This window comes from Cololabis saira, chromosome 12, assembly GCF_033807715.1.
Source record: "Cololabis saira isolate AMF1-May2022 chromosome 12, fColSai1.1, whole genome shotgun sequence".
NCBI classification, from domain to species: Eukaryota; Metazoa; Chordata; class Actinopteri; order Beloniformes; family Belonidae; genus Cololabis; species Cololabis saira.
In genome coordinates, this window is record NC_084598.1 from 34,629,566 (window position 1) to 34,655,152 (window position 25,587).

The 25,587-nt window shown below is 37.0% G+C and overlaps 1 protein-coding gene and 1 long non-coding RNA gene across 3 annotated transcripts; one reads left to right on the forward strand and one right to left on the reverse strand.

Annotated features, from left to right (window-relative positions):
* The first annotated feature begins 15,123 nt into the window (after positions 1-15,123).
* Positions 15,124-21,548, forward strand: LOC133456566 (uncharacterized). Its single transcript, XR_009783801.1, has 3 exons — positions 15,124-15,206; positions 15,296-15,388; positions 20,358-21,548. It is a non-coding gene; the product is annotated as an uncharacterized LOC133456566 (long non-coding RNA).
* Positions 19,215-25,214, reverse strand: casp9 (caspase 9, apoptosis-related cysteine peptidase). 2 transcript variants are annotated; one of them, XM_061735061.1, is made up of 11 exons: positions 25,133-25,190; positions 24,875-25,015; positions 22,133-22,340; positions 21,906-21,989; positions 21,767-21,828; positions 21,513-21,689; positions 21,344-21,433; positions 20,347-20,494; positions 20,061-20,249; positions 19,844-19,953; positions 19,215-19,756 (listed from the first exon to the last, which is right to left on the reverse strand). In XM_061735061.1, exons 2-11 carry the CDS (start codon positions 25,004-25,006, stop codon positions 19,652-19,654), a joined length of 1,305 nt encoding a protein of 434 aa, XP_061591045.1. In that variant the 5' UTR covers positions 25,007-25,015; positions 25,133-25,190; the 3' UTR covers positions 19,215-19,651. The 2 variants fall into 2 exon arrangements, with proteins under 2 accessions (XP_061591045.1, XP_061591044.1); XM_061735060.1 differs by having other exon boundaries at positions 24,875-25,214.
* Between the last annotated feature and the right edge of the window lie 373 nt (positions 25,215-25,587).

The following is a 25,587-nucleotide window of genomic DNA, read 5'->3' on the forward strand; positions in this document are numbered from 1 at the left end:
TAACAGCGGCCCCTGATGTAAACAAACCTGACGTCATACAATGTTGGCGCAACCTCGTCTTCCCAAATATGTAGAAAAATACAATATAATGAGCCGAAAAGTGCACAAAAATGACTAAAACAGTGTTATATGATGCCACAATGAAGATGAATTATAAACTAAAGTGAAATAATAAAAATCGCCCATAATGTGATTTCGTTTTCATCATTGTGCTGTACTGTTCGGAACAACTCTTTTTTCTCTTCTCACTTTGCTGGGACGTCGGGTTCCTCCGCGAGACACAACTTTTGCGGTACGCGTTCATTGTTATGTCTAAAAATGATGCGCAGTGCCCACCCAATCAGAAACGGTACAGATATTTTGGGATTTTTTAAATATATATATATATAAAAATAAAATTATAAAAAAATAAAGGATCCCCATAACCTTTGATCGGGTGGGCAGGACGCACGTTTGGGTGGACACAGCGCACTCCTGCGCTGTGCGCTCTGTCCTGCCCAGAACCAGCCTCGAGTTCCAGTAACAGACGTCCGACGTGAGGATTATGATCGTATAGTGTGAGCAGACGGCTCGCATCCGAGCATCGGCTCGTACAGTGTGAGAACATAAATCGTGGGGTGTGAACTTTTGAACTCCGCGATCTAGTCGTGCAGTGTGAGATGGGGCAGTCTCATACGATTTAAAATATCGCACAGTGTATGCCCGGCTTTATTCGTGAATCCGTTTAATCTTATGTCTCCGGATTAGACAGAGTTTTTGAGAAGTTACTAGTGTTATTAAAGAACATGTGAAAAAATTAGGAAATATAACAAGTCTTTTAATGTTGTGTCCTTTATCCACTTTTTGCATTCATTGAAGTTACGGAGGAGCATGAGGGACATGCCAAAATTACTGTAGGTACACCGAAGGAACGAAAATGGTTTAAAATGGTGGAAATCCATGTCAATAGACTTGTCATCACATTTGTGTGTGTAACTGTTTGGTCATTTATACTACAACCTCCAAATTTTGTTATGTCCTATGTTCATGAGGAATGGGTGATTTTGATGGGAACACCAAAGGTACAAAGGTGCCCGTTCATCGCATGGTTTACATTAATGGGCGTGGCAAAATGGCTCAACAGCGCCCCCCGGAAAAATTTGTGCCTCAAGCCCCACAATACGGTTTGACGTACATGCACGAAAATCGCTACACACCTGTATCAGTACACAACTTAAAGAAAAGTCTCTTGGCGCCATGTCCGAAACCGAACAGGAAGTCAGCCATTTTGAATTAATCGTGTCACTTTGGCGCAATTTATGCCATTCCTTCGGCAGTTAATACGGCCCGAACCGTAACGTGCACCCAGGTGTGTTATACATCAAAATGTGCATCTCCATCCTGCGAAAACACGCATTACTTTTCTCTTTCAAAAGCGTTACCGTGGCGACGCTAGACGCCAAAAAGCGCGCCCACCCTTTATCTGGTTGGTTCAGACAGAAAAAACTTTGCGCCTCAAGCCCCATAATACGGTTTGACGTACATGAACGAAAATCGGTACACACCTGTATCATGTCAAGAACAGTCTCTTAGCGCCATGGCCGAAACAGAACAGGAAGTCGGCCATTTTGAACATTCTGAATTAATCGCGTAATTTTGGAGCAATATGAGCCATTCCTTCGAGAATTAATACGGCCCGAACCGTATCGTGAACCCAGGTGTGTTATACATCAAAATGTGCGTCTCTCTCCTGCGACTACGTGCATTACTTTTCTCTTTCAAAAGTGTTACCGTGGCGACACTAGACGCCAAAAAACGCGCCCCCCTTCATCTGATTGGTCCATATTTGATAGTTCCCCAAAAGTCACCATATTTTGCATACAAGGCAGGCCTGGCGATAAATTTTATATTTAATGGTTTGCATTAATGGGCATGGCAAAATGGCTCAACAGCGCCCCCCGGAAAACTTTGTGCCTCAAGCCCCACAATACGGTTTGACGTACATGCACGAAAATCGGTACACACCTGTATCATGTCGCAACTTAAAGAAAAGTATCTTGGCGCCATGGCCGAAACCGAACAGGAAGTCGGCCATTTTGAATTAATTGTGTAATTTTGGCGCAATTTATGCCATTCTTTCCAAGAGTACCTGGCTGCAGGCAAGATGGCCGACAAGGGCGCCGCCATAGTTCCATCCATACCGGAAGTCCATACCGGAAGTTGGTCACTTCGTTAATATATATATTTTTTTAATTTATTAATTTTTTTTAAATTAACATTTGCAAACAGTACAATGATAACAAAACTTCACATTATGCAATTTCACGTTGAATTATAACATATTAAAGAGTATTACTCAAATAAAAAACAAAACCAATGCATACCGGAGGTCCAGACCGGAAGTCCATACCGGAAGTTGGTCTTTTTTTTTTTTTTTTTTTTTACAAGCTTTATTGAATAGTTCTCATATTACAAAAACATAAACAGACAGACATACAAAACAGTCGTTAATACATAAGAGTATAACAACACAGGAGCCAGGGGGATTTTTAAACAAACACATTAAATAGAGAGCATAAATTAACAGTTTTGACAGCTTTTTTGTTATTTGAGTCAGAGATGGAACTCAAGTATTGTTTGGTTTCATTCTCAAAAATTAAAAAAAGGGGTTTTGAATGACTGAATTTGGATTTATGAATATGAAACTTTGCAAGAATAATTATTAAATTGATTACAAAAGATTCTCTAGATTTGTTTCTTTCATTACTGATGAAACCAAACAATACATTTTTCCAATACAGAGTGAAGTCAGAGTCAATTTTATCTATAATAAATCGGGATACATCATTCCAGAATTTGTTAGTGTAGGGACATTGCCAAAACAGGTGTACCAGTGTTTCAGGGGACATTTCACACAACGAACAGTCAACACAAATATCTCTTTTGAATTTAAGAAGATAATGATTAGCAGGGTAATACTTATGTAACATTTTAAAAGAGATTTCCCTCACTTAATTTGTAAGAAGGTATTTGTATGGAAGAGTCCAGATGTTCTTCCAATTTAAGTCATCACCAAAACCAGACCAGTAATTAATAACATAAGGGGTGGTGGTTATATCATTTTGAAACAGGGAAGGTATATTACGATTGTTACTTCTTGTGGATGTAACTAGACAAACTTTGCCCACTGAAGTTTTCTTGGGGTCCAGATTTGGTAAGCAGGCTGGTCTTTCAACCGGAAGTTGGTCTTCTTCGTGTATATTGTTCAAATATGACGGAGGTAGTTTAAAAGCGGCCATAAAACGAAAATTATAAAACATTTTTATAAAACATTATATAACATAACGTACTTACTAATAACTATGTTTTTTAAAACTTATTTATATACATATATAACAAAATAAAAAACATGTATGTATGTATGTATATATATATATATATATATATATATATATATATATATATATATATATATATATATATATATATATATATACAACAATGAGGAGGAACAAATTAAATTGAACATAACAATGAAATAATAATGAACAATGACTGTGGGGTCAGCATCCGACTCCCACTGGCCATCATGATCTCAGCCTTCAGTCCAAGAGTACCTGGCTGCAGGCAAGATGGCCGACAAGGGCGCGGCCATTTTTTCCATCCATACCGGAATTCCAGACCGGAAGTTGGTCTTCTTCGTGTATATTATTATTCGTCGCGCTGAACCAGACCGGAAGTTGGTCTTCTTCGTGTATATTATTCGTCGCGCTGATCCAGACAGGAAGTCTTCTTTTTTTTTTTACTTTATTGAAAATATATTCATATACAAACAAGGCATCATATCTTTTTTCCAACATGTATCAGGGAAAAGGTGCATAAAGAGTACAGAGGAAAAGAAATTAAATTAAATTTAAAAAAAAAAAGGAAAATAACTCATATTCACTATTCACTCATAATTTTTCCCCTCATGGATCCGTTTTATGGAATAACAGAGTGATAATAGTAAATAGAAAATCGTTATTTAAAAGAGATTGGTATGAGGCAGGCATTTTATTTGTGAAGGATATGATGGATTCTGGTGGAGGTCTTCTGGACTACAGGACATGGTTAGGAAAATATAAAATAAATTGTACTCAGAGGGAATATAACAGGATCCTTAAAGCAATTCCTATTCCACTTCTGCATTTAATCCAGAATACTTTGTTATTTTCAAGTGTTGAATCAACACTACCAAGACTGATGATTAATGAATGCAACTTAAATGACAAAAAATTTAACAACAAAGTGATTAGTGCTGCGTGGAAATCAATATTTTTTTACGATTTCAACAGAGGACGTAAATTCCAAGGGCTTGAGAAAGTAACAGTATCTATGTTGGAAAAAGCTCACTCTAAATATATTAAATGGCCTATTTCCCCAAAGATGAAAGAAACTCACTTTAAGATACTGCATAAAGTCTACCCAGTTGCAGAATTTCTTAAAAAAAGATTTAAGTTTGAAGTTGACCTGTGTACTTTCTGTAATGCAGCAGATGAAACTTTAGATCATATGTTTTTCTTATGTCCTGTGTCCAGAAACTTCTGGAAAGAATTGAGAAGTTGGTTATTACTTAAAATAGATGACATACCAGTTTTTGATATTTCTCATATTTTTTTATATGTAGACAATTTGAAGGCTGTTATATCTGATATGATAAATATAATTATTATCATGGGTAAATATCATATTCACTGCTGTAAATGGAGAAATGGTAAACCCTCCTTTGATTGGTTTTTAAATGATTTTAAATTGTTCTTTTTGTCCCTCAAAAAAATGGATTCCAGCAAATTGGCTAAAAAGATTTGTGACGACATATCTTGTTTTTTGCTTTTGTGATTCATGCCTCAGACCTTGCTCCTATTTTGTTATGGTTTTTGTTTTGCCTGATTTTGAAAATATATGCAAATGGTTTTACTAGTATTTTAAAATAACAACCCCTGTTTGTTTTGTTTGTTTTGTTTTGATTCATTTCTACATATATATATATATATATATATATATATATATATATATATATATATATATATATATATATATATATATATATTTTGTACATGGCTTATACTTGATGACAACATTCCACGTCATGTTTAAAATATATTAATGTCCTTACGAGAAAATGTTATGATACTGTGTTATTGTATGTTCAATAAAAAAAAAAAAAAAAAAAAAAAAAAAAAAAGAACGAGGAAAGACAAACCTCCGGATCAGCGCGACGAATAATATACACGAAGAAGACCAACTTCCGGTCTGGTTCAGCGCGACGAATAATAATATACACGAAGAAGACCAACTTCCGGTCTGGAATTCCGGTATGGATGGAAAAAATGGCCGCGCCCTTGTCGGCCATCTTGCCTGCAGCCAGGTCCCTCTCCTTCAGTCTGGTCATGCCCTCTCCTTCCAGGATTTTGATCATTATCTGAAAAACAGTTAAATGATCTAATCATATTCTAACGTGTGCACTGTTTTGGTTTTATGTTTTCCAAAGGAATAAAATATTGACCACCAAATAATTTCCTTCCATTTCCCAAGGAAGCTCTATTGACCATCTTACCTCTGGGAGCATCACATCAGAGACTAAACCCAGCAGTCTAATCTCCCCTCTCTGTATTCTTGCTCCTATACCTGTGACCTCCTCAATCACCCTCAGTAGCACAAAGATCTATTGAAAATAAATGTACAAATCAATAAATTAATCTTTTATGTTATATATCTGTGAACACACAGGACTGATGGCATTTTCATTTACCCGTTGGTCACTCAAATTCAGCGTCCTTAGCTTTAAGTGCTGTCTGAGGTTAATTGAGGTGGATTATATATATATATATGTATATATATATATATATATATATATATATATATATATATATATATAATGTGTGTGTTTTATCATTTTCGAATCGCTGCTTGTAAACTAGTCTATGGTAAACTACCTCCGTAGGCTATATATATATACATACATTTTTTTATTTTGTTATATATGTATATAAATAAGTTAAAAAGACATAATTATTAGTAAGTACATTTATATTATATAGGCTATATATATATATATATATATATATATATATATATATATATATATATATATATATATATATATTCATGTTATATTTTAATAATATACATCCCATATTGGAATAAATATATAAAAAATATTAACTGGAAGAAGGTCTGGCTCTCACCCAACCAATACCTGGTGACAAACAAAGTTAAAGAAATTTAAGTTAAGTTAATTCATTAATTCTATCCTACAAATGATCACATTGTAAAAACATTCAAAAGAAATATCGATTCAAACTGTACTTTTTGTTCTGCAAATTCTGAAACAATGACACACTTATTCTGGCTGTGCCCCATTGTTCAAACTTTTTGGAGTGATATGTGTAATTTTGTGTCGGAAAGAATTGATATTGATTTTAATTTATTTTGGAAGGATGTGTTGTTTGGTGTTTTTGACCATGTAACAATTAGAACAAAGCCAAAAGAAACATTTATTATTAATTTGTTGATTATCCTCGCAAAATTCCACATCCACAAATCCAAATTCTTACGCAAAAAACCCTTTTTTTTTTTTACTTTTCATTGTGAATTAAAACAGTATCTGGACTCTATTAAGTGTTCTACTAATTCAAAAGCAATCAAAACCATAAATGTATGTAAATGTTTTGGCTTTCTGTTATAATGTGTTGTGCTTTTTGTTTTGTTTTTTATTATATACTCTTTATCCCCCCTATATTCTTAATCCCCCTGGCTCCTGTGTTGTTGTACTCTTATGTATGTATGTATGTATGTATGTATGTATGTATGTATGTATGTATGTATGTATGTATGTATGTATGTATGTAAAGACTGTTTTGTATGTCTGTCTGTTTATGTTTTTTGTAATATGAGAACTATTCAATAAAGCTTGTAAAAAAAAGAAAAAAAAAAAGACCAACTTCCGGTATGAACTTCCGGTCTGGACCTCCGGTATGCATTGGTTTTGTTTTTTATTTGAGTAATACTCTTTATATGTTATAATTCAACGTGAAATTGCATAATGTGAAGTTTTGTTATCATTGTACTGTTTGCAAAGGTTAATTAAAAAAAAAATAAAAAAAATATATATATATATTAACGAAGTGACCAACTTCCGGTATGGACTTCCGGTATGGATGGAACTATGGCGGCGCCCTTGTCGGCCATCTTGCCTGCAGCCAGGTCCCTCTCATTCTTTCGGCAATTAGTACGGCCCGAACCGTAACGTGCACCCAGGTGTGTTATACATCAAAATGTGCGTCTTCATCTTGCGACTACGCGCATTACTTTTCTCTTTCAAAAGTGTTACCGTGGCGACGCTAGACGCCAAAAAGCGTGCCCCCCTTCATCTGATTGGTCCATATTTGATAGTTCTCCAAAAGTCACCAAGTTTTGCATGCAAGCCAGGCCTGGCGATGAATTTGATATTTCATGGTTTGCATTAATGGGCGTTGCCTAACTGCTCAACAGCGCCCCCTAGAATACTTTTCTCTGCCATAACTTTTGAAAGGTTTGACATAAAGAGTCGTGGGTGGTGTCATGGGACTCGGTATTGAGTCCTTGACCATAATTGGTGAAAATTAGCCCCGCCCCTTGTTCTGATTGGTTGTCCCGATTTTCTGCTATAACCTTTGAATGGTTTGACATAGAGAGTCGTGGGTGGTATCATCAGATTCTGTATGGAGTCCTTGACCTTCATTGGCCTGAATTATCCCCGCCCCTTCTTCTGATTGGTTGTCCCTTTTTTCTGCCATAACTTTTGAATGGTTTGACATAGGAAGTCGTGGGTGGTGTCATTTCTGATATGCTTATGGGGGGGCGGTGGCCGTGAGTGCGAGGGCCCGTTCATCGCTGCTTGCAGCTTTAATTTTCTTTGTTTCTTTTACCTTTTCCTTTTCTTTTCTATTCTTTTGCTATTGACTGATTTGTTTGGGTGATTTTGTATTGAGGGGAGGATTTTTTATAAGCCCTTCGGGCTTCTTTTCCTCTCCTGCACAAATTATTTGTCCTTGTATGATAAAAAAAAATTATTGTGTTATCACTGTGCAAATAAATAAATAAATAAATAAATAAAATAAATAAATAAATAAAATAAAACACCTGAATGTCAAATATCACACCGTTCTCCTGAACGAGTCTGTTCTGACCTTCTTTGAAGATGACTGTCGCTCCCTGGGCGGTCGCTGCCTTGACAGAGAAGATGTCTTGGGGGAAAGATAGGACACGCCCTTTACTGTCTCGCACTTTAGCGGTACCTTTCTTCAGCGCGATGCCACCGGTCCGCTCCCCATCAGCCACCTCCACAACGTGTTTCCGTGGCTCAAAACTTGCATCGAAGTCTGTGAATCTGGCAATGTCCCTGGTGATATGTGACGTGGCACCTATCGACCATCAGGCCCTTTTCCATCACGCCAAGTTTCCCACAACTCATAATTGGGTCAATATCACCGTAGAGTGCCTTTCAGCCCTCACAATACTCACAAATGTTGGTCTTAATTTCTGATTCTCTTTATGTCCTATCATGAATAGTAGACACCCAAGTTGTAGAAATATATATTAGCGGAGCTCCCACACATATTTTCAGATAATTATGGGCCAATATTGGGAGAATAAACCATAAGACATGTCCACCCTGTCATGGACATATACATAACTGTTAAATATGTTTTCATTGCAATATTAAATATAAAAATAACCTTTTCTGGAACATATGATGTCCCTTTCTTAGACAGGGTTATTTGTTTGCTTTCAAGTTATAAATAAATACAATATTTTATGCAAACCATCGATTTTTAAAGAAACACACACAATTTGTACATATATTTTATTTAATTTGGAGAAAACTGTGATATTTGGATGCAATTTTTTATTTGCATATTATTGCCCCCCACTTAGCTATTGAACACACTAGATTATATAAACAGATATTTAACAGTATAATTGAATTATTATTCAAAAATATCAAGATGACAGGGTGGACCAGCACATGACAGGGTGGACACATAAAGCAGAACACACAAAGCATGGCAAAATATGAAAATGAAACATAAGTCTATTTGAAACAAATGTTTTTTTTATTGATTTCATGTGTAGGTATTTGAAGTAATTAAAACATGTGATGATTCACATAACGTATTCTTGAACACATTCTTGAGGAACCACATCTTAAAAACATTTAACGATCATGTGAATTCAAGAGAAAAACAGAGAGAAACAACACTCCTGAGAAGAAATGTAAACTTACATTCATGAACAATGAATAATTGCTGTAGGTTCAAAAAAAAGAAAGAAAAGTTTGAACCTTGCTGAGCAACAAATGGATTCCTGCCCTCTGGCTCATCTCAACTGCTCTTGTACATACAGCCATGAAGCCTTGTCTATCTGTACAGAGCGTTTATTGAGGACTTGTGGCTCTGGAATGAGACAGAGAATCTGTTGATCTGCATACCAGGTAACATCTTCTCTGGGACTAGGCCAGAAGAATTTGTTAATCCCGTTCCGGTGCATGCACTTAACCATTAGGTTGTGCTCTTCCACTTCAATGACAATGCCAGGATAGGCTTCGTTATCATAATTGACCACACACCATTCTCCGATGTGTTTTGCCTCAATTAATTGTGGACGCCATTTGGTGTCTGTTGTGCTGTCAGATGCAGGGACATGGTTGTCCTCTTCACTTAGAGTTGCTTCCCTTAATTCATAACAGGGACAGTCCAACATACCTGCCTCTCTCTTGCAGAGACATGTGATGTCCCGGTATTTAACCTTGCCTGGTGACACACTCATCACTTGATGCACCCTCATTGTTCCTTTTATTGGAGTGATGACAGGTATCTGTTGTGTGATGAAAAAAGAGATATAAATATGTACATGTATTGGTAATTTATATAGGTTGGGAATTTTAAAAAGTAAGGGCTACATTTCTGTTATTTTATTACCTCTGGCTTTGATTCAACATCATCTTCACTGATGTAGAATAACTCCACTGAAGTGTTGGTACATTTCAGTTTTTCATAAAGGATCTGTGCATTAGGGATGTCCTCTCCATGTTTGACGGCTCTGTCTGCTGATCTCTTCAGCGCTCCACCAACACCATCTGGTGCCCCCTTGCCATGTCCTGCCTCAAAGTAATTCCAGTTGACATTTTCAAAGCCTAGTTTATAGGGCTCTGTGGAGAGTAGGTAGAAGTTTCCTTTCTGCCGATACTGGGTGGCTGGCCCATCACTGAAGAAGTGAAGTCTTTTTACTTCAGGACACCTTTGCTTTACCATCTCAAGTACTGGGTCAAGGTGGGCCCAAATAGCTGTCGGGTCATGCCGCCGACTTGGAGAAATGGAGCAGAAGGCGAGAGGTGACTGGTCACCAGCAGTGTAAAGTACCCCTGTGTGGAGAGTTGCCTGTTGGTGCGATCCTCCAAAGTGGACGGATTGAATTTCTTGGCTGTATTTGCACAAGTAATTTTCGCTAAAATCAATGTGCAGCATGCACTCATCAACGTTTAGGGTCTCTCTGATCTGTCTGTAGGCTGTATATTGCCATCTAATATTGAAGACATGTTGCTTAAATCTGCTGAGCCTTTCTTGAAATTGGCTAACCAGCTCAGACTCTGTTGTTCTGAGATCCCTCTTCACTGTAATCATTGAGGATTTTTCTTCTTTATGGATCCTTTCTGTTGTCCATTGTGCCACACAAACCTCTGCTTCCCCAGGTTGCTTAAGAGTTGCATTTGCATTGAAGATGCACTCCCTACACTCATTGTAAGCACATGCTTTTGCCTTTGGATCACACATGATTGAGTCGGCCATATCTTCAATGCTTTTGGTCGGCAATATACCACAACTGTGGAGCGCATTGGCCATGAGTTGCGTGTTATCGTGTGTTTTGCACAAACATGTGTTGCGGTCAGCGTCTGTGGGTGTAACAACCCAAAATGGCCTGAGCCGGCAAAATGTGCTGTATGACAGCTGACCATTTTGCTCAGAAAAAAATTTTCTGTGTAGATTTTTCAATGTGTCTGTGAGTAATCTTTTTTGCATTTTTTTCTTTTGTCGGGTGACTGTTTGTTTGCAGCCTGGTGTCCAACGGCTAACATCGTCACGGAGAAAAAAGGACCTCACTTTCCTCTTGATCTCCATAGCTGCACAGCTTTCTTTTCTCTTCACAGTTGCGCAAAGATCCACATTGAAAGTTGCACCTCTTTTTTTTGAGTAGCCAAAAGCTGTTTGTGTGTACTTCTGGAGTTTGTACTTTTTTAATATACTTCCAGAAGTTACCCTGGCAATCAGTTGTCTTTCTCTCTCAGTTTTTGCGTTTCTGTATTTTCTTCGGATGTTCTCAATCAGGGTGGTGTGAAATAATAGGACTCTCTTAATGGGGGACCTAACATTTTGGCTTCTTACCAGTTCCCTGAGTTTTGAATGAGGAGACGCTGATAGTGCTTCTTTCTTATTCCTCTGGTATCTCTTTTTGTATTTTTCTGCCTTTTTCTTTTCCTTTGCCAGTTTTTCTTTCAACTTTTCTAATTCTTTCATCAATTCCCTCCTCCTTCTTTCTCGAATCCTTTCTCCTTGAAGGCGTTGCCTAGAATATAGAAATTGTTGTCAGATTTTTAAAGTAATCAGTGTTGATTACGCCTATTTCATCCCTAACCAATTATATGATATATTCACTCCTAACAACAACAAAATCATATTCAGATATGCACTTAGATATAAACTGTATGTACAGTAAATCAAATAATTCAAATTTAAATTTGCCATTCTAGAATGATTTGAGCATCTAACTAGGTAAGTACACAGAGGTAAGTATAACTAATAATATGAAATACTGTAGGTGACTATAATTAATAAATAATTTGGCCAAGAGTTATGTTTCATTTATATGTTTCCATACTACATTTACGCTAACCTTGAGGCCCCCGGCTGTGGGGGACTTTCTGGAGTTGAGGGAGGAGTCTGCAACACCATCATTGTTTGGGCTTTAGCTTTAGCTTTAGCTCTGGAAGCTTTCTTTTCCTCACTCCATTTCTTCCTTTGACTTCGCTTTCCTCTCTCAGTGAGTTCATTAATTCCCTTCTTCTTCCCTGTATCTCTATCTTTCTTCCATTTCTCCCTTTCTTTCTGAAGGTATGCTTCTCTTTTTTCAGGGTTTGCATTCCGGCGTTCTCTATACCGCCGTGCAGATTCTGCAGCACTCAGAGGCATGTCCTGAAAAATGCAGTGATTTCATGACAACAAGCAAATATATTTTTATAAATTACAAAATATTTTCTACTGCAGATGTTTCTAATTATCACAAAATTATACACGATTATCAACAAGATGAATTATATGTCCACCCTGTCATGTGCATGTCCACCCTGTCGGATCTGAGTGGCCGACAGGGTGGACATTTTGGTACAACGACAGGGTGGACATTTTGAGCTTCAGTTAGCATAAAAGCTTAGAACAAAGGGTCACTAGCTAACTAGCTAGCCTGGTTTTTGAAGAGAATTTGATATAATTAAACTTACATATTTTGACAATATTGTATTCTAATCACTTCCTGCATATTTCATGCCGACAGGGCTGACATCCTAAGCTTGGGTTGTGCAAGTAAGCAAACTTATACAAAGAAATTTTGTCAGTAGGAAAGTCAACTACTCACTCACCCCAGCCTTGAATTTCCCGCCACTGAAGAGAGAAAAAAAACTGTTCTCGTGATGTCACTAGAGGGGATGACCTTTTCTGAAGGGGGCGGATCCTCCAATACGACAGGGTGGACAATCATTTAAGGGACGCACATAAACTCTTCTTTTTTATTAAATATATATATGATTTTTATTACCAAATGATCAATACACTTAAGATGAGTAATATTTCATTTAACAAAATAATAATATGAAAAAAATGTTTTAATATTTTATGATTTGGCTATATTTTACCCACATTGAAATTGAATGAGCAGTGCTTGGGACATAGCAAAATAGCATGCATCCTCTTATACAAACCTGCAGAAAAGCTAGAAAATGTATCTAAAGAGCCAAGTACTGCTTTTTTCGGAATGTAAAAACTTATTCCCATATTACACTGCCTTTATTGCTTATTTTTATGTTACGTTAACATGGCAAATGAAATATGTATGTACAGGACACCAAAAGGCACCCTTCAGCGATATTGACCCAATTACGCTCATCTCCATCGAAACATAAACGGGTCCATCGGTTTCCAAGCTCCTTTCTGGGCCCATAACCTGTTGAGGCTGACATTCTTAAAAGAGGCTGAAACACCGATTACTGTTCAGTGTTCACTGATGGAGGAAAAACGACACAAAGCGATCGGCTCTCTTTGACCGGCATGCAGAATACTGACACGCGGCAGCAGGCAGTCATTTATTAATTTGCAGCACCTGTGACAATCAACCAAGCCCCCCTTAACCACGCCCTCTCCCCATCCCAAACGTATCATAGGTACAAAATAACCATATACAACATGCCATTTAACTTGACAACCTTTATTAATAGTAACAATTTTACTGTAAGTATAGATACTGTAGTTTGGCTGTATGAGTCAAATAAAATAAAAAATTCAATCTGAAATACATAATTAAATATTAAATAAAAAGCTTCAACCTGAAATAAATAATTAAATATTAAATAAAAAACTTCGAATTGAAATAAACAAATCTGAGTCACAAATAGCCATCAATTACTCATCAAAACAAAGTAACTTCCACCACCTCAATCCCCCACAAAAAAACTGAAAGCAGGGTCCAGCAGGTCTGAAAGCAGAACTAGACATGTACATGTGCCTTTTACAGATGCACACATCTGCATTTTCTAGATGCAAAGTCATCAATGAGGTCATCGTATGACAACTGCTGTGACATTTCTGAGTGATGCTTATGATAGCCAAGCCACTTACAAGCGTTCTTGTGCCATTGATGAGCGGAAGTATATCTTGATGAGCTTGAGTTTTGAAAAGCTTCGCCCGGCAGAGGCAACTGTAACAGGGAGACTTATTGCTATGCAGAGGGGAATCCAGAGATTTGGAGATTGGAGATTTGCTATCTATTATTATTATTATTATTATTATTATTATTATTATTATTATTATTATTATTATTATTATTATTATTATTATTATTATTATTATTATTATTATTATTATTATTATTATTATTATTATTATTATATAGTTCCCTGTCAACAAATGCATCAGCTACACACTCATTTCAATCAGCCTTTTTCTGTAATGCCTCCTCAAAAGCTAACTGTTGTGAATTAAATTCACCAACAGATGGCGACATTATCTCCTTAAAAATAAAAATTCTTAACATAAATTGATCTAAAACTTTAGCCAATATATTATATATAGGCTAGAGAGCTGTCCCAGAGAGCTCAGTCTTCGGCCCCCTTCTCTTCTCTCTCTTTTTGATCCTGGTTCCATACTCAAGAATCATGTCATTTATTTCTATTATGTTGGCTACAGATTTATATTCCCCATAAATAGATTGATGCCCAATTTTTGGACCCCGGCTCAAGTGTCTTGACAATGTAAAGCCCTTGGTTGGCCGTCCGCCTTTTACACTATAATGACAAGAAGACTGAAACAATGTTTTTTTTACATCACGGCTTAGACTTCTCCAGTGGATCCAAGTTTCTAAACATACATACATACATACATACATGCATACATACATACATACATGCATACATACATACATACATACATACATACATACATACATACATACATACATACATACATACATACATACATACATACATACATACATACATACATACATACATACATACATACATACATACATACATACATACATACATACATACATACATACATACATACATACATACATACATATTGAGACAGTAATACATACCTTTTAGTCACAGTTTGGCTGGATTACTGCAATGCACTTAATATTGGGGTAGGAGTTTCAGCATTACTTGGTTAAAAGTGCAGCTGCGTGTCTTGTGACTGGCACACCAAAATAATATGTACAATAATAATTGTTATTTTTATTAGGCTGCCCCTAAACGCAGAACACGTGCTGTGCGTATGGCCTCATCTTTCATCTTGTGCTACCGTGAGGCAGAGGAGAGAAAAAAGACCATTAATCTGACCGCGCAATGACTGACAGCACTCAACATCTGATGTGAAGTAAGCTCTTGCAGGGCTACAGGAGGTGAGATTTCAACATGCATACCTGTAAAAATGTCCCTTATTTTTTTAAATCCAAAACTTGACAGGGATGAACATGACGTCCAAAAGACATCACGAATGATAAGCGAGCAGGAGGGAAAAACATGCAAAACCCAAGGAAACTCGTGCTTCACTTGAAGGTGGGTATGTTGTTGAAATAAAACGTTGTAGCACCAACACTTAAGCTCCCACTCATCAGATATTAATCCGTCTCCCTCGGTCTAGAGTGAAGAATTTTGTTTTTCCAGCGGCCCTGATGAACATTTATTGAATGCCTTGTTAATGCCCTATGCATTCACCTCTGTTGAAAAATAGTGGTAAAATAACGGTGGTCTCATACAAGCTATAAACTTTAGCCAATATATAATATATTGGCTATAGTTTTCAATGTATGTTGTTCAGAAGTTTGACTATTTTTAAGGCGATAAATGTCACCATGTCAGTCATGTTTTGAGGAGACATTACAGAAAAATACTGATTGAAATGGGTGTGTAACTGATGCATTTGTTGATAGAGAGAACTAAACTTGAATGTAAAGTTTGAAATCAGTCTATTTGATCCAGAATTATCTTTTCTTAGGACTGTCTGTGCATAATAATACAACAACAACAACAATGATAATAGTATAATACAGTGGTCCTCAACCTTTTTTCATTGATGTACCCCCTGTGAAATATTTTTTCAGCCAAGTACCCCCTAACCAGCGCAAAGCACTTTTGGTTGTAAAAAACTGTGCCATCAGTAACTGATTTATCAAACATAAAAATATTGCTGCTATGCTTCAACCACGACTCCATCGTTGGTCCAAGTGATTGACAGGTGAAGCCAGGTGCCATTTGACAGGTTAGGTGGAACCATCCTGATGTGGGGGAGACTCTGCGGTTTTAGGATAATAAGTTGAATAGCCTACTCCTGAAGATAAAATTCATTTTACAAGACTTAACTTGTAAAACAGTTAAAAAAAATGTTTTTCTTCATGCACTAAATACTTTAATTGGTTGGAGATAATGTGACATAAACATGCCCATCTCCCACACATCTGCCTGTCATCATGTCAGTACCAGCTACCAATGCTGAAAAGCTTCAATTTTCCTTTCAACAATTCCACAAACACTGTATGTATGTTATTGTGCAATAACCAGGACAGTGCAATAACTTTGTGCTATATTACACCACTTTTTCTATCCTTATCATTCTTTTTATGGCACCACACTTTTTATTTTTTTATTTTTATTTTCAAACCTCTTTTGAGGAAATGTGGAGTGAAACACTTGATTTATGCCAACGAAGTAACATTGATACAACTCAGCGAAAACCAGAGGCCAAGACAGACAACAAAGGTGCTTCAGGATACTCTCATCGACTCCACCTTGGGACAGCATGTAGTTCCAGATAGCAAACACACTTTTTGTGTCTCTGTGTATTATCCAGTTCTGGATAACATGATTGGAGAAATAGGAAGAAGATTTTCTAACACAAATTGTAACATTATGCAGGGTGTCCAGGCACTAAATCCGTCCAGTCCAACTTTTTTGAGAGAGGAGGCTGTTCTGTTATTGGCTGAGGCTTATGATTCAAATATTGAGGATCTCAAACATGAGTTACATCAGACAAAGAGAGTACTAGACAGAAAAGAGGGGGAAAAGGAGTGTTCTACCACTCTAATGGAGTTCACTCAGTTTTTGGACCCATACGTACCAGGATGTTTTTTTATGAGTTGTTCAGGTTGTGTAAAAAAGCGGTTGTTTTACCTGTGAGCAGTGCATCCTGTGAACGAAGTTTCTCATCTCTGAGGCTCATAAAGACTTATTTGCGGTCTACTATGACAGAAAAGAGACTATCGAGTTTGGCTGTACTCAGCATTGAATCAAAACGCACAAAAGCATTAGATCTAGATACATTTGTAAAGCGTTTTGCTGAGCAACATGGAAATCGCCGCATTCAGCTGTTATAGGCATGACAACTTCATATGCTCACTGGTATCATATAGATTCATTTGAACACTATGGGCAGCTCTGAGATGTTTTATATGAATATATATCAGCTGTTAACATCTGGTGACAGTGTTATTTCTCTTAGCGGTGAACACTGACTGTTTTGACTGTGCTATATTATACACGTTTTCTATCCTTATTATTCTTTTTATGGCACAGCACTTTTTATTTTTTTATTTTTATTTTTACCTTTTACCTCTTACTTTTATCTTTATTTTTAATTTTCTTATCTTTTTATCTTTATATGAGTGTTTGGCTTTTGGGGTGATTTGCAAATGACAGTGTTGTGTGTGTGAGATGGAGATGTCAATTTCCCCGAGGGAACCTCCCAAAGGGATTAATACAGTCGTCTGAATCTGAATCTGAACCTGAATCTGTATTAAATTCCCTCTGTGTAGCATTAGACCACACTGGTAACTGATGGGCAGCTGGAGTGATAACCTTAGGTGCTTTATCTACTGTGTTCAAGGAAGTTGACTGGGAAAAACAAGACTGAAATTAACTGTCGCTCTGCTGTGGAAGACCAGGTGGACTTTGCCAGGGATAGATGTCAGGGTCCCAGGTTTATTAACGCTTGGGTTTTGTTCAGGTCTTATATATACTGTATACTTAACATGCCACTTTGGTGAGTTAAGTAAATTCCCTTTCCCTTTTTGTTAAGCTTTTTGTTTATTGTGTAAACCCGCAGGATTTTAGAGCACTGTAAGGACTTGTGGTTGGATAGACCTTAGCTGGTGTGTGTTTTATGCAGTGCAGCTGTTTGAAGTGACATGCCCGTTTTACCGGGCAACGTGTGATACTAAAGTGCGTGGGTAAACGGGTGGCGGGGGATTGTAGCGTATACCTTGGAAGCATTCACTATTCTACAGAGTGGAAGGTTTCGTCAGGTTGGATCGCTCCTTAGTTTTAATGAACTCTGGGACATTAAAGGTCGTTACCCCTTTCTAACTTTGTCTGGTGTGATAGTTTAAGGATTCCGGCATTTGGGCAAGAATTTCTGCCAGTGACACACGCATAAATAAACAGCTGAAGACGTTCTTCATATCAGTGGATGAAGTCTCCTATTTGCTTAAATCATGACCCGTTTTGGAATTATTTTATGGTTGCAGCTTTGCCTTTCATACTGAACTTGTGAGAGCAGTTTAGTATGAAGCTAAATGGAAATATTTGTGATTTTATAGAGACACCTGGTGGCAATGAAGATAAAGTGCAACTCCATTAAAGTGACACAGGAGCGTGTGGAATTATTTATTAAATGTTTTTACAGTGATAATCTCAAACAAAATGCTGTTTTCCTTAAGAATGTTTTTTTTTTTTTTTTAAAGAAAACATCCAAAAGTCCCTGCAGATGATAGGATAGCCTTTTTCCAATGCCAAATGTTGGGGCTGATCTATTGAAACTATAGGATTTTTTCTTTTTTAAATCTTTATAAATTACAATAATTTAAGCCACTCCATGTAGCAATTGCTTATCTGACCAACAGGGTGCAGCACATCACAGTATACCACTGGTGAAAGATGCAACAAAGTGCTCCTCTAGTATTAGAAGAATACCAGACTGTCTTCACCAATTATCACAGACTTGCAAGTGGCTTCTTGTCCAACACAAAGGATATGAATGCCTCCATGTGGTCAAAAAAGGTATTACAATTATCACAGAGTGTGGCTTTAACACTACTTTATCTTCACATACAGTCCATAATTCATAAACACAAATATCCATTATCTTTTTTTAATGTCCACCAGAAATCAAGATCTTTGTTCCACAGCAACAAACAGACAAGACTGCTTGTTCTGCATGTGTCTTCATTCCTTTGAACTGTAAAATGGACCACAAAATTTGAATTTTTGTCATTGGAGTATATCACTTATCTGCTGGCAGTGGCTCAAAAGAAATTGTGCGCTTGCTTATGTACATTTTACTATAATTGTAAATATTACAAGAAAATCCAAAGCACATGAACTGTTTCCAGTGTGTTTTAATTGGAGCTCATTCATATTTATATATATACAAAAAAAGAACAAGAAAAAAGGGTGACAAGTACAACAAAAGTAAAAAGATCAAGGTGTGAAATTCTTTTAAATCAATGTAGACATTTTGGGCCCAGTCTGTTATGTGCAACGTCTCAGACAATAATAGGCTCATAGGCTTTGTTGATTTTTCTGCTCCTCAAAAGTGCTACATACAATGTGTCCATTAAATTTTAAAAAAAAGGACATATGCTTTTTTTTTTTTAAAGCAAAGTTACACCAATAGCCAAATTGTTCATTTAGAAAAGTATCAACTGTAAAAAATTCATGAGGTCATTGGCAAAACATGATCATTTCAGTAAAAATACAATCACAAAACATTTCAAATTCAGGCATCTTGCAAAAAACGTTGTTTTTTTGTGTGCGGAAGTTTCTCCACTAAGCCTCGGCTTGGAAGTATAGGAGTTTCCGCAGAAAATTAAAGGAACCAGGCATTTGCTTGTAGACCCCTTTTGCAGAGTTTTGGGAAACTTCGTGGTTAACCTGAAAATAAGAAGATCAAATGGTGAAGAAGCTCTTCAAGAAAAGAAAATCTGGTTCTTCCATCTTATACTGATAAAAGCAGCTCACCATCATCAACATCGTGACCAAGTCATCAGTAGCAGCGTTGTCCTCCAGTATACGGTCCAGTATCTCCACGTACCAAGAGCCTGACTCAGTGTCTCTCCAGGAAACGTAACCTGTATTTGTCATAAGGTCCAACAGTAAAGTGAGACCAAAACAATAAAACAACCTTAAGCTCTCACTGGCAATTTCAAAGTCGTTTTTTTTTTTCCAATAAACAAACCAGGGAAAGTAGAGTAGGACACCAGGATGTCGCACGGGGTGGGCAGCGTGGTTCTGGCGTCAGTTTCATCAGATATGCTCAGAGAGTCGCTGCTGGACGATGTCGGGATGGCATCCGTCTCGTCATCTAACCCGCTGATGGACAGCGAAGATTCTTCCGGGGAAACCTCAAACCCGGTGTCTTTTTCACCTTTTGAACAAAAAAACAACAAAAAAGGTTTTTTCTTTGAACACATTTTGCATATGACTTGCTGTGAGTTAATAAAGGCATGTTTGTGGTTTGATACCTCCTCCGCAGGCCTGGATGAAGAACAGTTTGGGTTTTCCTTGCAAAGACGGGCAGTGCTGGCCGTTGAGGGAGGTTGTGATGTTCTGAACTGGGACATGCAGTCCGTCCACACCATAGACGGCTCCCGGGAAGCGGCTGTGATTCACCTGCAAGCATAAACTTGAGCATATGCTTCTTTGCCATATGGATTTGTATTTGAATAGGTCTGGGAGAAAAAATTAGGTAGGAAAGCCTTATTTAAAACATGCAAGTAATCTGAGGGTGATGTAACAGCCTTTAATGAGATTTGCTTATGGGTCAATGACGTGACACCTATATTTTCCGAAAAACAGATTTTTTTTCAATTCAAAAAAGGTTTAAATGGATACAAAAATACCATATATATGACCTACCTGTCCCACATATGGACTCACTTGAATTTTACAAAAAAAAACTAGTTATTTGGGATTTTGTTGTTTTAAGCGCCAAAATGTCATGTGGTGCGATCGTCCGACCATGACTCTTGTTTTGAAAACTTTTTTGAAATCACTCTAAATGTTTTTAAATCAATCTTCTGCCCACCTGGCATGATTTCCAAAATATCTTGTAGTGTATAAGATTTATACACATTTATATTTATATTTCCATCATAATATACAAACAAAGTTTGACCGATTTCCATTTTATGAAATATCATGTGACGCGACTATTAAAATAACATTTTAATACTGAGAACTTGTTAAAAAAAAGATGCAACATGTTAAAGAAATTAATTTATTTTAATATGAATCATGGTTGCACCACATGACTTTTTTTTAAGGCTAGTGCCAATTCATCTTGACAAAAATCACTTAATTTAAAAGTTTTATAAGAATTTATGTGTACACAACATTCTTAATGTTTGAACTACTGCAATAGATTTTTATTATTTTAAAATTGACCTGTTGAAAATCCTTATTCGTCATTGACCCTTATGTGTTACAATGAAATAGAGTGAAATGAAAGGAAGGCCATACCTCAGTCCCATGGGAGAGCATTATAACCACGCAGCAGTCATACAGGGAATGGTCTTTCTTAGACAAGGCTGATAGGTTCTGTTTGATTTGCTGAAACATGAACATAACTGTCAGCGCCACAAACTTTCAGTCGGTTTCAGACACAAAAGAGAAAAGAAACTATTCTTACTTTCTGTTTCAGGTTTGTTTTGACTTCTACAATAAAGTTGAGTGCCTTGAACCTTCTCTCCAGCTTTTCAGAGTCTATGTTGGACCCTTTGCGATTGCTCAGCTCGCTTTGAGGTTCAAACTCCATGTTGTTTATGATGAGGCAAAGGCCACATGGGCTGGCATCCATCTTGTAGCCCTGAAACAGAATTTAGAAGCCATTTACGCTGACAATTTCCATGCAGGTAACTAATGCAGGCGACAAACAAAGTGTACCTGAAGACTATCCCGTCGTGTCCTGCCATGTGGTCTTGGTCTGAAGAACTCATTCTCAGGTGCTGCAACATTAATGCAAGTTAAGGATTAAGCCACTTATACTAATTTTTATCATACTTAAAAGGAGTACAAATCTTACATAGAGTCGGAGTAGTATTGGGCCTCTGCAATGGATAGACAGGGATAACATCTTTGTTTTTCTTGTCAATGTCCATCGGAGAGCCTATGACACAACACAGCACATGAAGTATGTGAAATATTAGGGTGTTTTCTTTGTGTGAAAGATTGCTTTAAGTAGACCATGTTTAAAAGACAGATATGGTGTTAACTACAGGTTAACTACACATTCATATCACGGACACTTACTGACTGGAAGAGGCCGGACAATAGGGCGGATATTTGTGGGTGTGCTGGGCTGAAGATGAATTGTTGGAGCATCCGTTTGCAGGATCTGTGCCAGGCTGTGCTGCCCCGACTCCTGAAGGGCGTCTAGAAACAAAGGGAAGGCTCGACTCCCGCGGGTCTCCAGGTCCCGGACTAACTGTCTGGCCTGGTCTCGTCTGGTCCCGGAGCTCTGACAGCAGACACAGACAAGCAGACAAAGATGGGTATATATAACAAAGATAGGCAATTAAGTTTCACTTTGGAATCAGCGGGACTTTCAGTATGGAACCTATTATAAATAAGAGAGATTTTTCTATGAACATACAAATGTAAAATAGCCAAAGACTTCCACTGCAACAAAAATAGGTTTGTCTTATGTACAGGGCCTACGCAAGGGGTGTGCGAACCGTGCGACCGCACGGGGCCTCGCGCCCCAAGGGGCCTCGCGCTATGGGCCGTTTTTTTTTTTTTTTTTTCCCTTATAAATATCAACAGTCACGTTCCATTACAGACCTAAATGTGTACTAGTCTGTGCATATCAATAAATATATGTGCAATGATGTGCGTGTCTGTTGTTCAATACAACTGATCAGACCAAGCGCAGACACAAGCTGCTCTGATCCAGACGGTGGAGTTGGAACAAACTGTCACAGAATGTCGATAGAACGAGACAGATTCAGGAAATTTCCATCAGGGGATGAAAAAAGAAAAAAACTAAAGAAAATGGAAGAGTTTAATGTCTCTCTGAAAAGCTCATTTGATAAATTTGTTACAAAAATCACCGATCCGACCGGGTCTCAAGCAGCCGTGGGGCCCCTCGTCGAGGCAAGAGATGATGATGAGGCAGGGGAAGATATATACAGTATTTTGATAATTGGAGAGTTAAAATTGCGCATATAGACACTCAATCCGACCGGAAAAACCCCAAAATTTCGCGCGCGCTCGCAACGCTCAAAAGCGAAACTTTGTCTGCTTTGAGGATATGCAGTTGTAAAAATTATATTTGCGCATGTTAAATAAATAAAAAAAAATCACAATAACACACCTAATGGAGTACAGTAATCCAAGTCTGTATAAACCCACTTAGAAATATATTTTGGTCATTTTAAAATACTAATTTATTTAAAAACTTAAAAACTTATTATTATATCATTATTCAACATTTAATCATACTACTACTCCAACAGGTTGTTAAAGGAAAGATGTTAAAAAAATGTTGCTCTCATATTAAAAGAGACATTTTTCAGAAATATTTTTATGTCCTTGCAATTATTTTTTGTGTGTATTTTATACATTGGTGACACAAAAGGAAGGTGAGAAAAACAAAGTACAGGGTAAACCAAAGAGAAATGTATCAAAAAAACATAATTAATGTTCATTTTTTCAATTAAAGATTTGTAACGAATCACTTTACTCTTTTGGTGCTAGTACGTACGGGTCGGGGGGCCCGCCATAAGACACAAGTAGGTGGGTCTCCAAGGAAAAAAGGTTGGGAACCACTGGATTAGATTGTCCTTTATTCCTCCCTCAATGGGGGAATTCGCTTTTCTGTTTGCACTTTTGTTATTGCACTAAAAATGTGCACTATTACAGAATGGATATTCCGCTTGCTTATTATTGTTTTATATTAATTTATACAATTTTAAGTTAAGCAGGAGAAGTTTCTGTTTAAGAAAGATACTTATTTTATTCAGTTCATTTTGTTATTTTGTATTAAAGTGAATTGGATAATAATTTGTTTTCCATTCAAAATCTAATTCAATTCAGGGTCGAGTCAAATAGTTAAAAAATCGTTTCACTCACAAAAAAGGGGCTAAAAAAATTCCCCACGCCAGGAAAGGTGAAGGCTGCAGATGAGGTGTCCCTTATTTATTGTTCAGGGAGTTGGAAACCCACCGCGGTAGAATTGGTTTGATATTGGATATTGGATATTCGACATTCAAAGACATCCATTTAACTTGTGATACATACCACCGATTTTGGTCATATTGCTTGTGATGTGTTCATGGTCATCTAGACTATATATCACAAGAGAGTAATTATTATAAAATCATATTATGGGCTGATTTAATGTGGTTAATTATGATGAATCTGATTTAATGTGGTTTTATGATGAATTCAACACCCATAAAACTTGTGATACATACCACTGATTTTGGTCAAACCACTTGTGATGTGTTCATGGTCATCTAAATCATATATATGGGCTGATTTAATGTGGTTTAATGAATTCAACACCCATAAAACTTGCGATACATAACACCGATTGTTTTCAAACCACTTGTGATGTGTTCATGGTCATCCAGACTATATATCACAAAACAGTAATTATTAAAAAATCATATATATGGGCTGATTTAATGTGGTTTAATGAATTCAACACCCATAAAACTTGTGATACATAACACCAGAATTCACAATTCAGAATTGTGACAGAATTCATTAAACCTCATTAAATCAGCCCATAGTATGATTTTATAATAATTACAGTCTTGTGATATATAGTCTAGATGACCATGAACACATCACAAGCAATATGACCAAAATCAGTGTTATGTATCACAAGTTAAATGGATGTCTTTGAATGTCGAATATCCAATATCCAATATCAAACCAATTCAACCGCGGTTGGAAACCCTAATTCCAATCAAACCTGAAAGTAACTTCACTTTGCTGTATAAACGCCCAACAAACCCGAAACTAAAGTCACGTGACTTACTGTACCTTTATCTCATCGATCATGTCCGAAGTGAAAACTCCCTTTTCAAGAAGGGCATCATAAAGGCCGGATGGATCCAAGTCTTTCACCAAAATAATCCGGTTCCTCTGAAGAATCTTCTTGTGTTGTTCATCCATATCAATTCACTAAAAACGAAACAAAGGTGAAGCAAAAAATAAAACAAAAAAAGAAAGATGTAACTGATGTTTTATTGGCTTTCCGTCGATCTCCTAACAAATCCTGTCCCTATATAAAAGGGAAACCTGATCATGAAGTGGCGAGACATCAGTTCTTGTTTGTGGTGGGTGTTGGTTGCACTTGCTGCTTCCTTGTTTACATCAGCGTCGCCACTGATTGGTCAGTTGGCGCTGACGAGCCGTGCGGCCGCCATCTTGGTGCGGGCACCTGGCTGGCACAGTTAAATGTCAGCGCATTTAATCAGTCATAACTCGCAGAATACAAAACTGATTTTCATATATACACATTATATATAATGTATATACTATAATATATATATAATACACACACTCACATGTAAAAACACGACTATATGATAGAGAAGCAGAAGCAGATTGTATAAAACTCAACTATTTTAATAATATTAATAATATAGTACAAAGTATACAAAGCAGTTCTCTTTCAGGGCTTTTAGCATGTGTAAATATGGTTTGTGAGATGTGATATATATATACATATGTATACAGGACTGTCTCAGAAA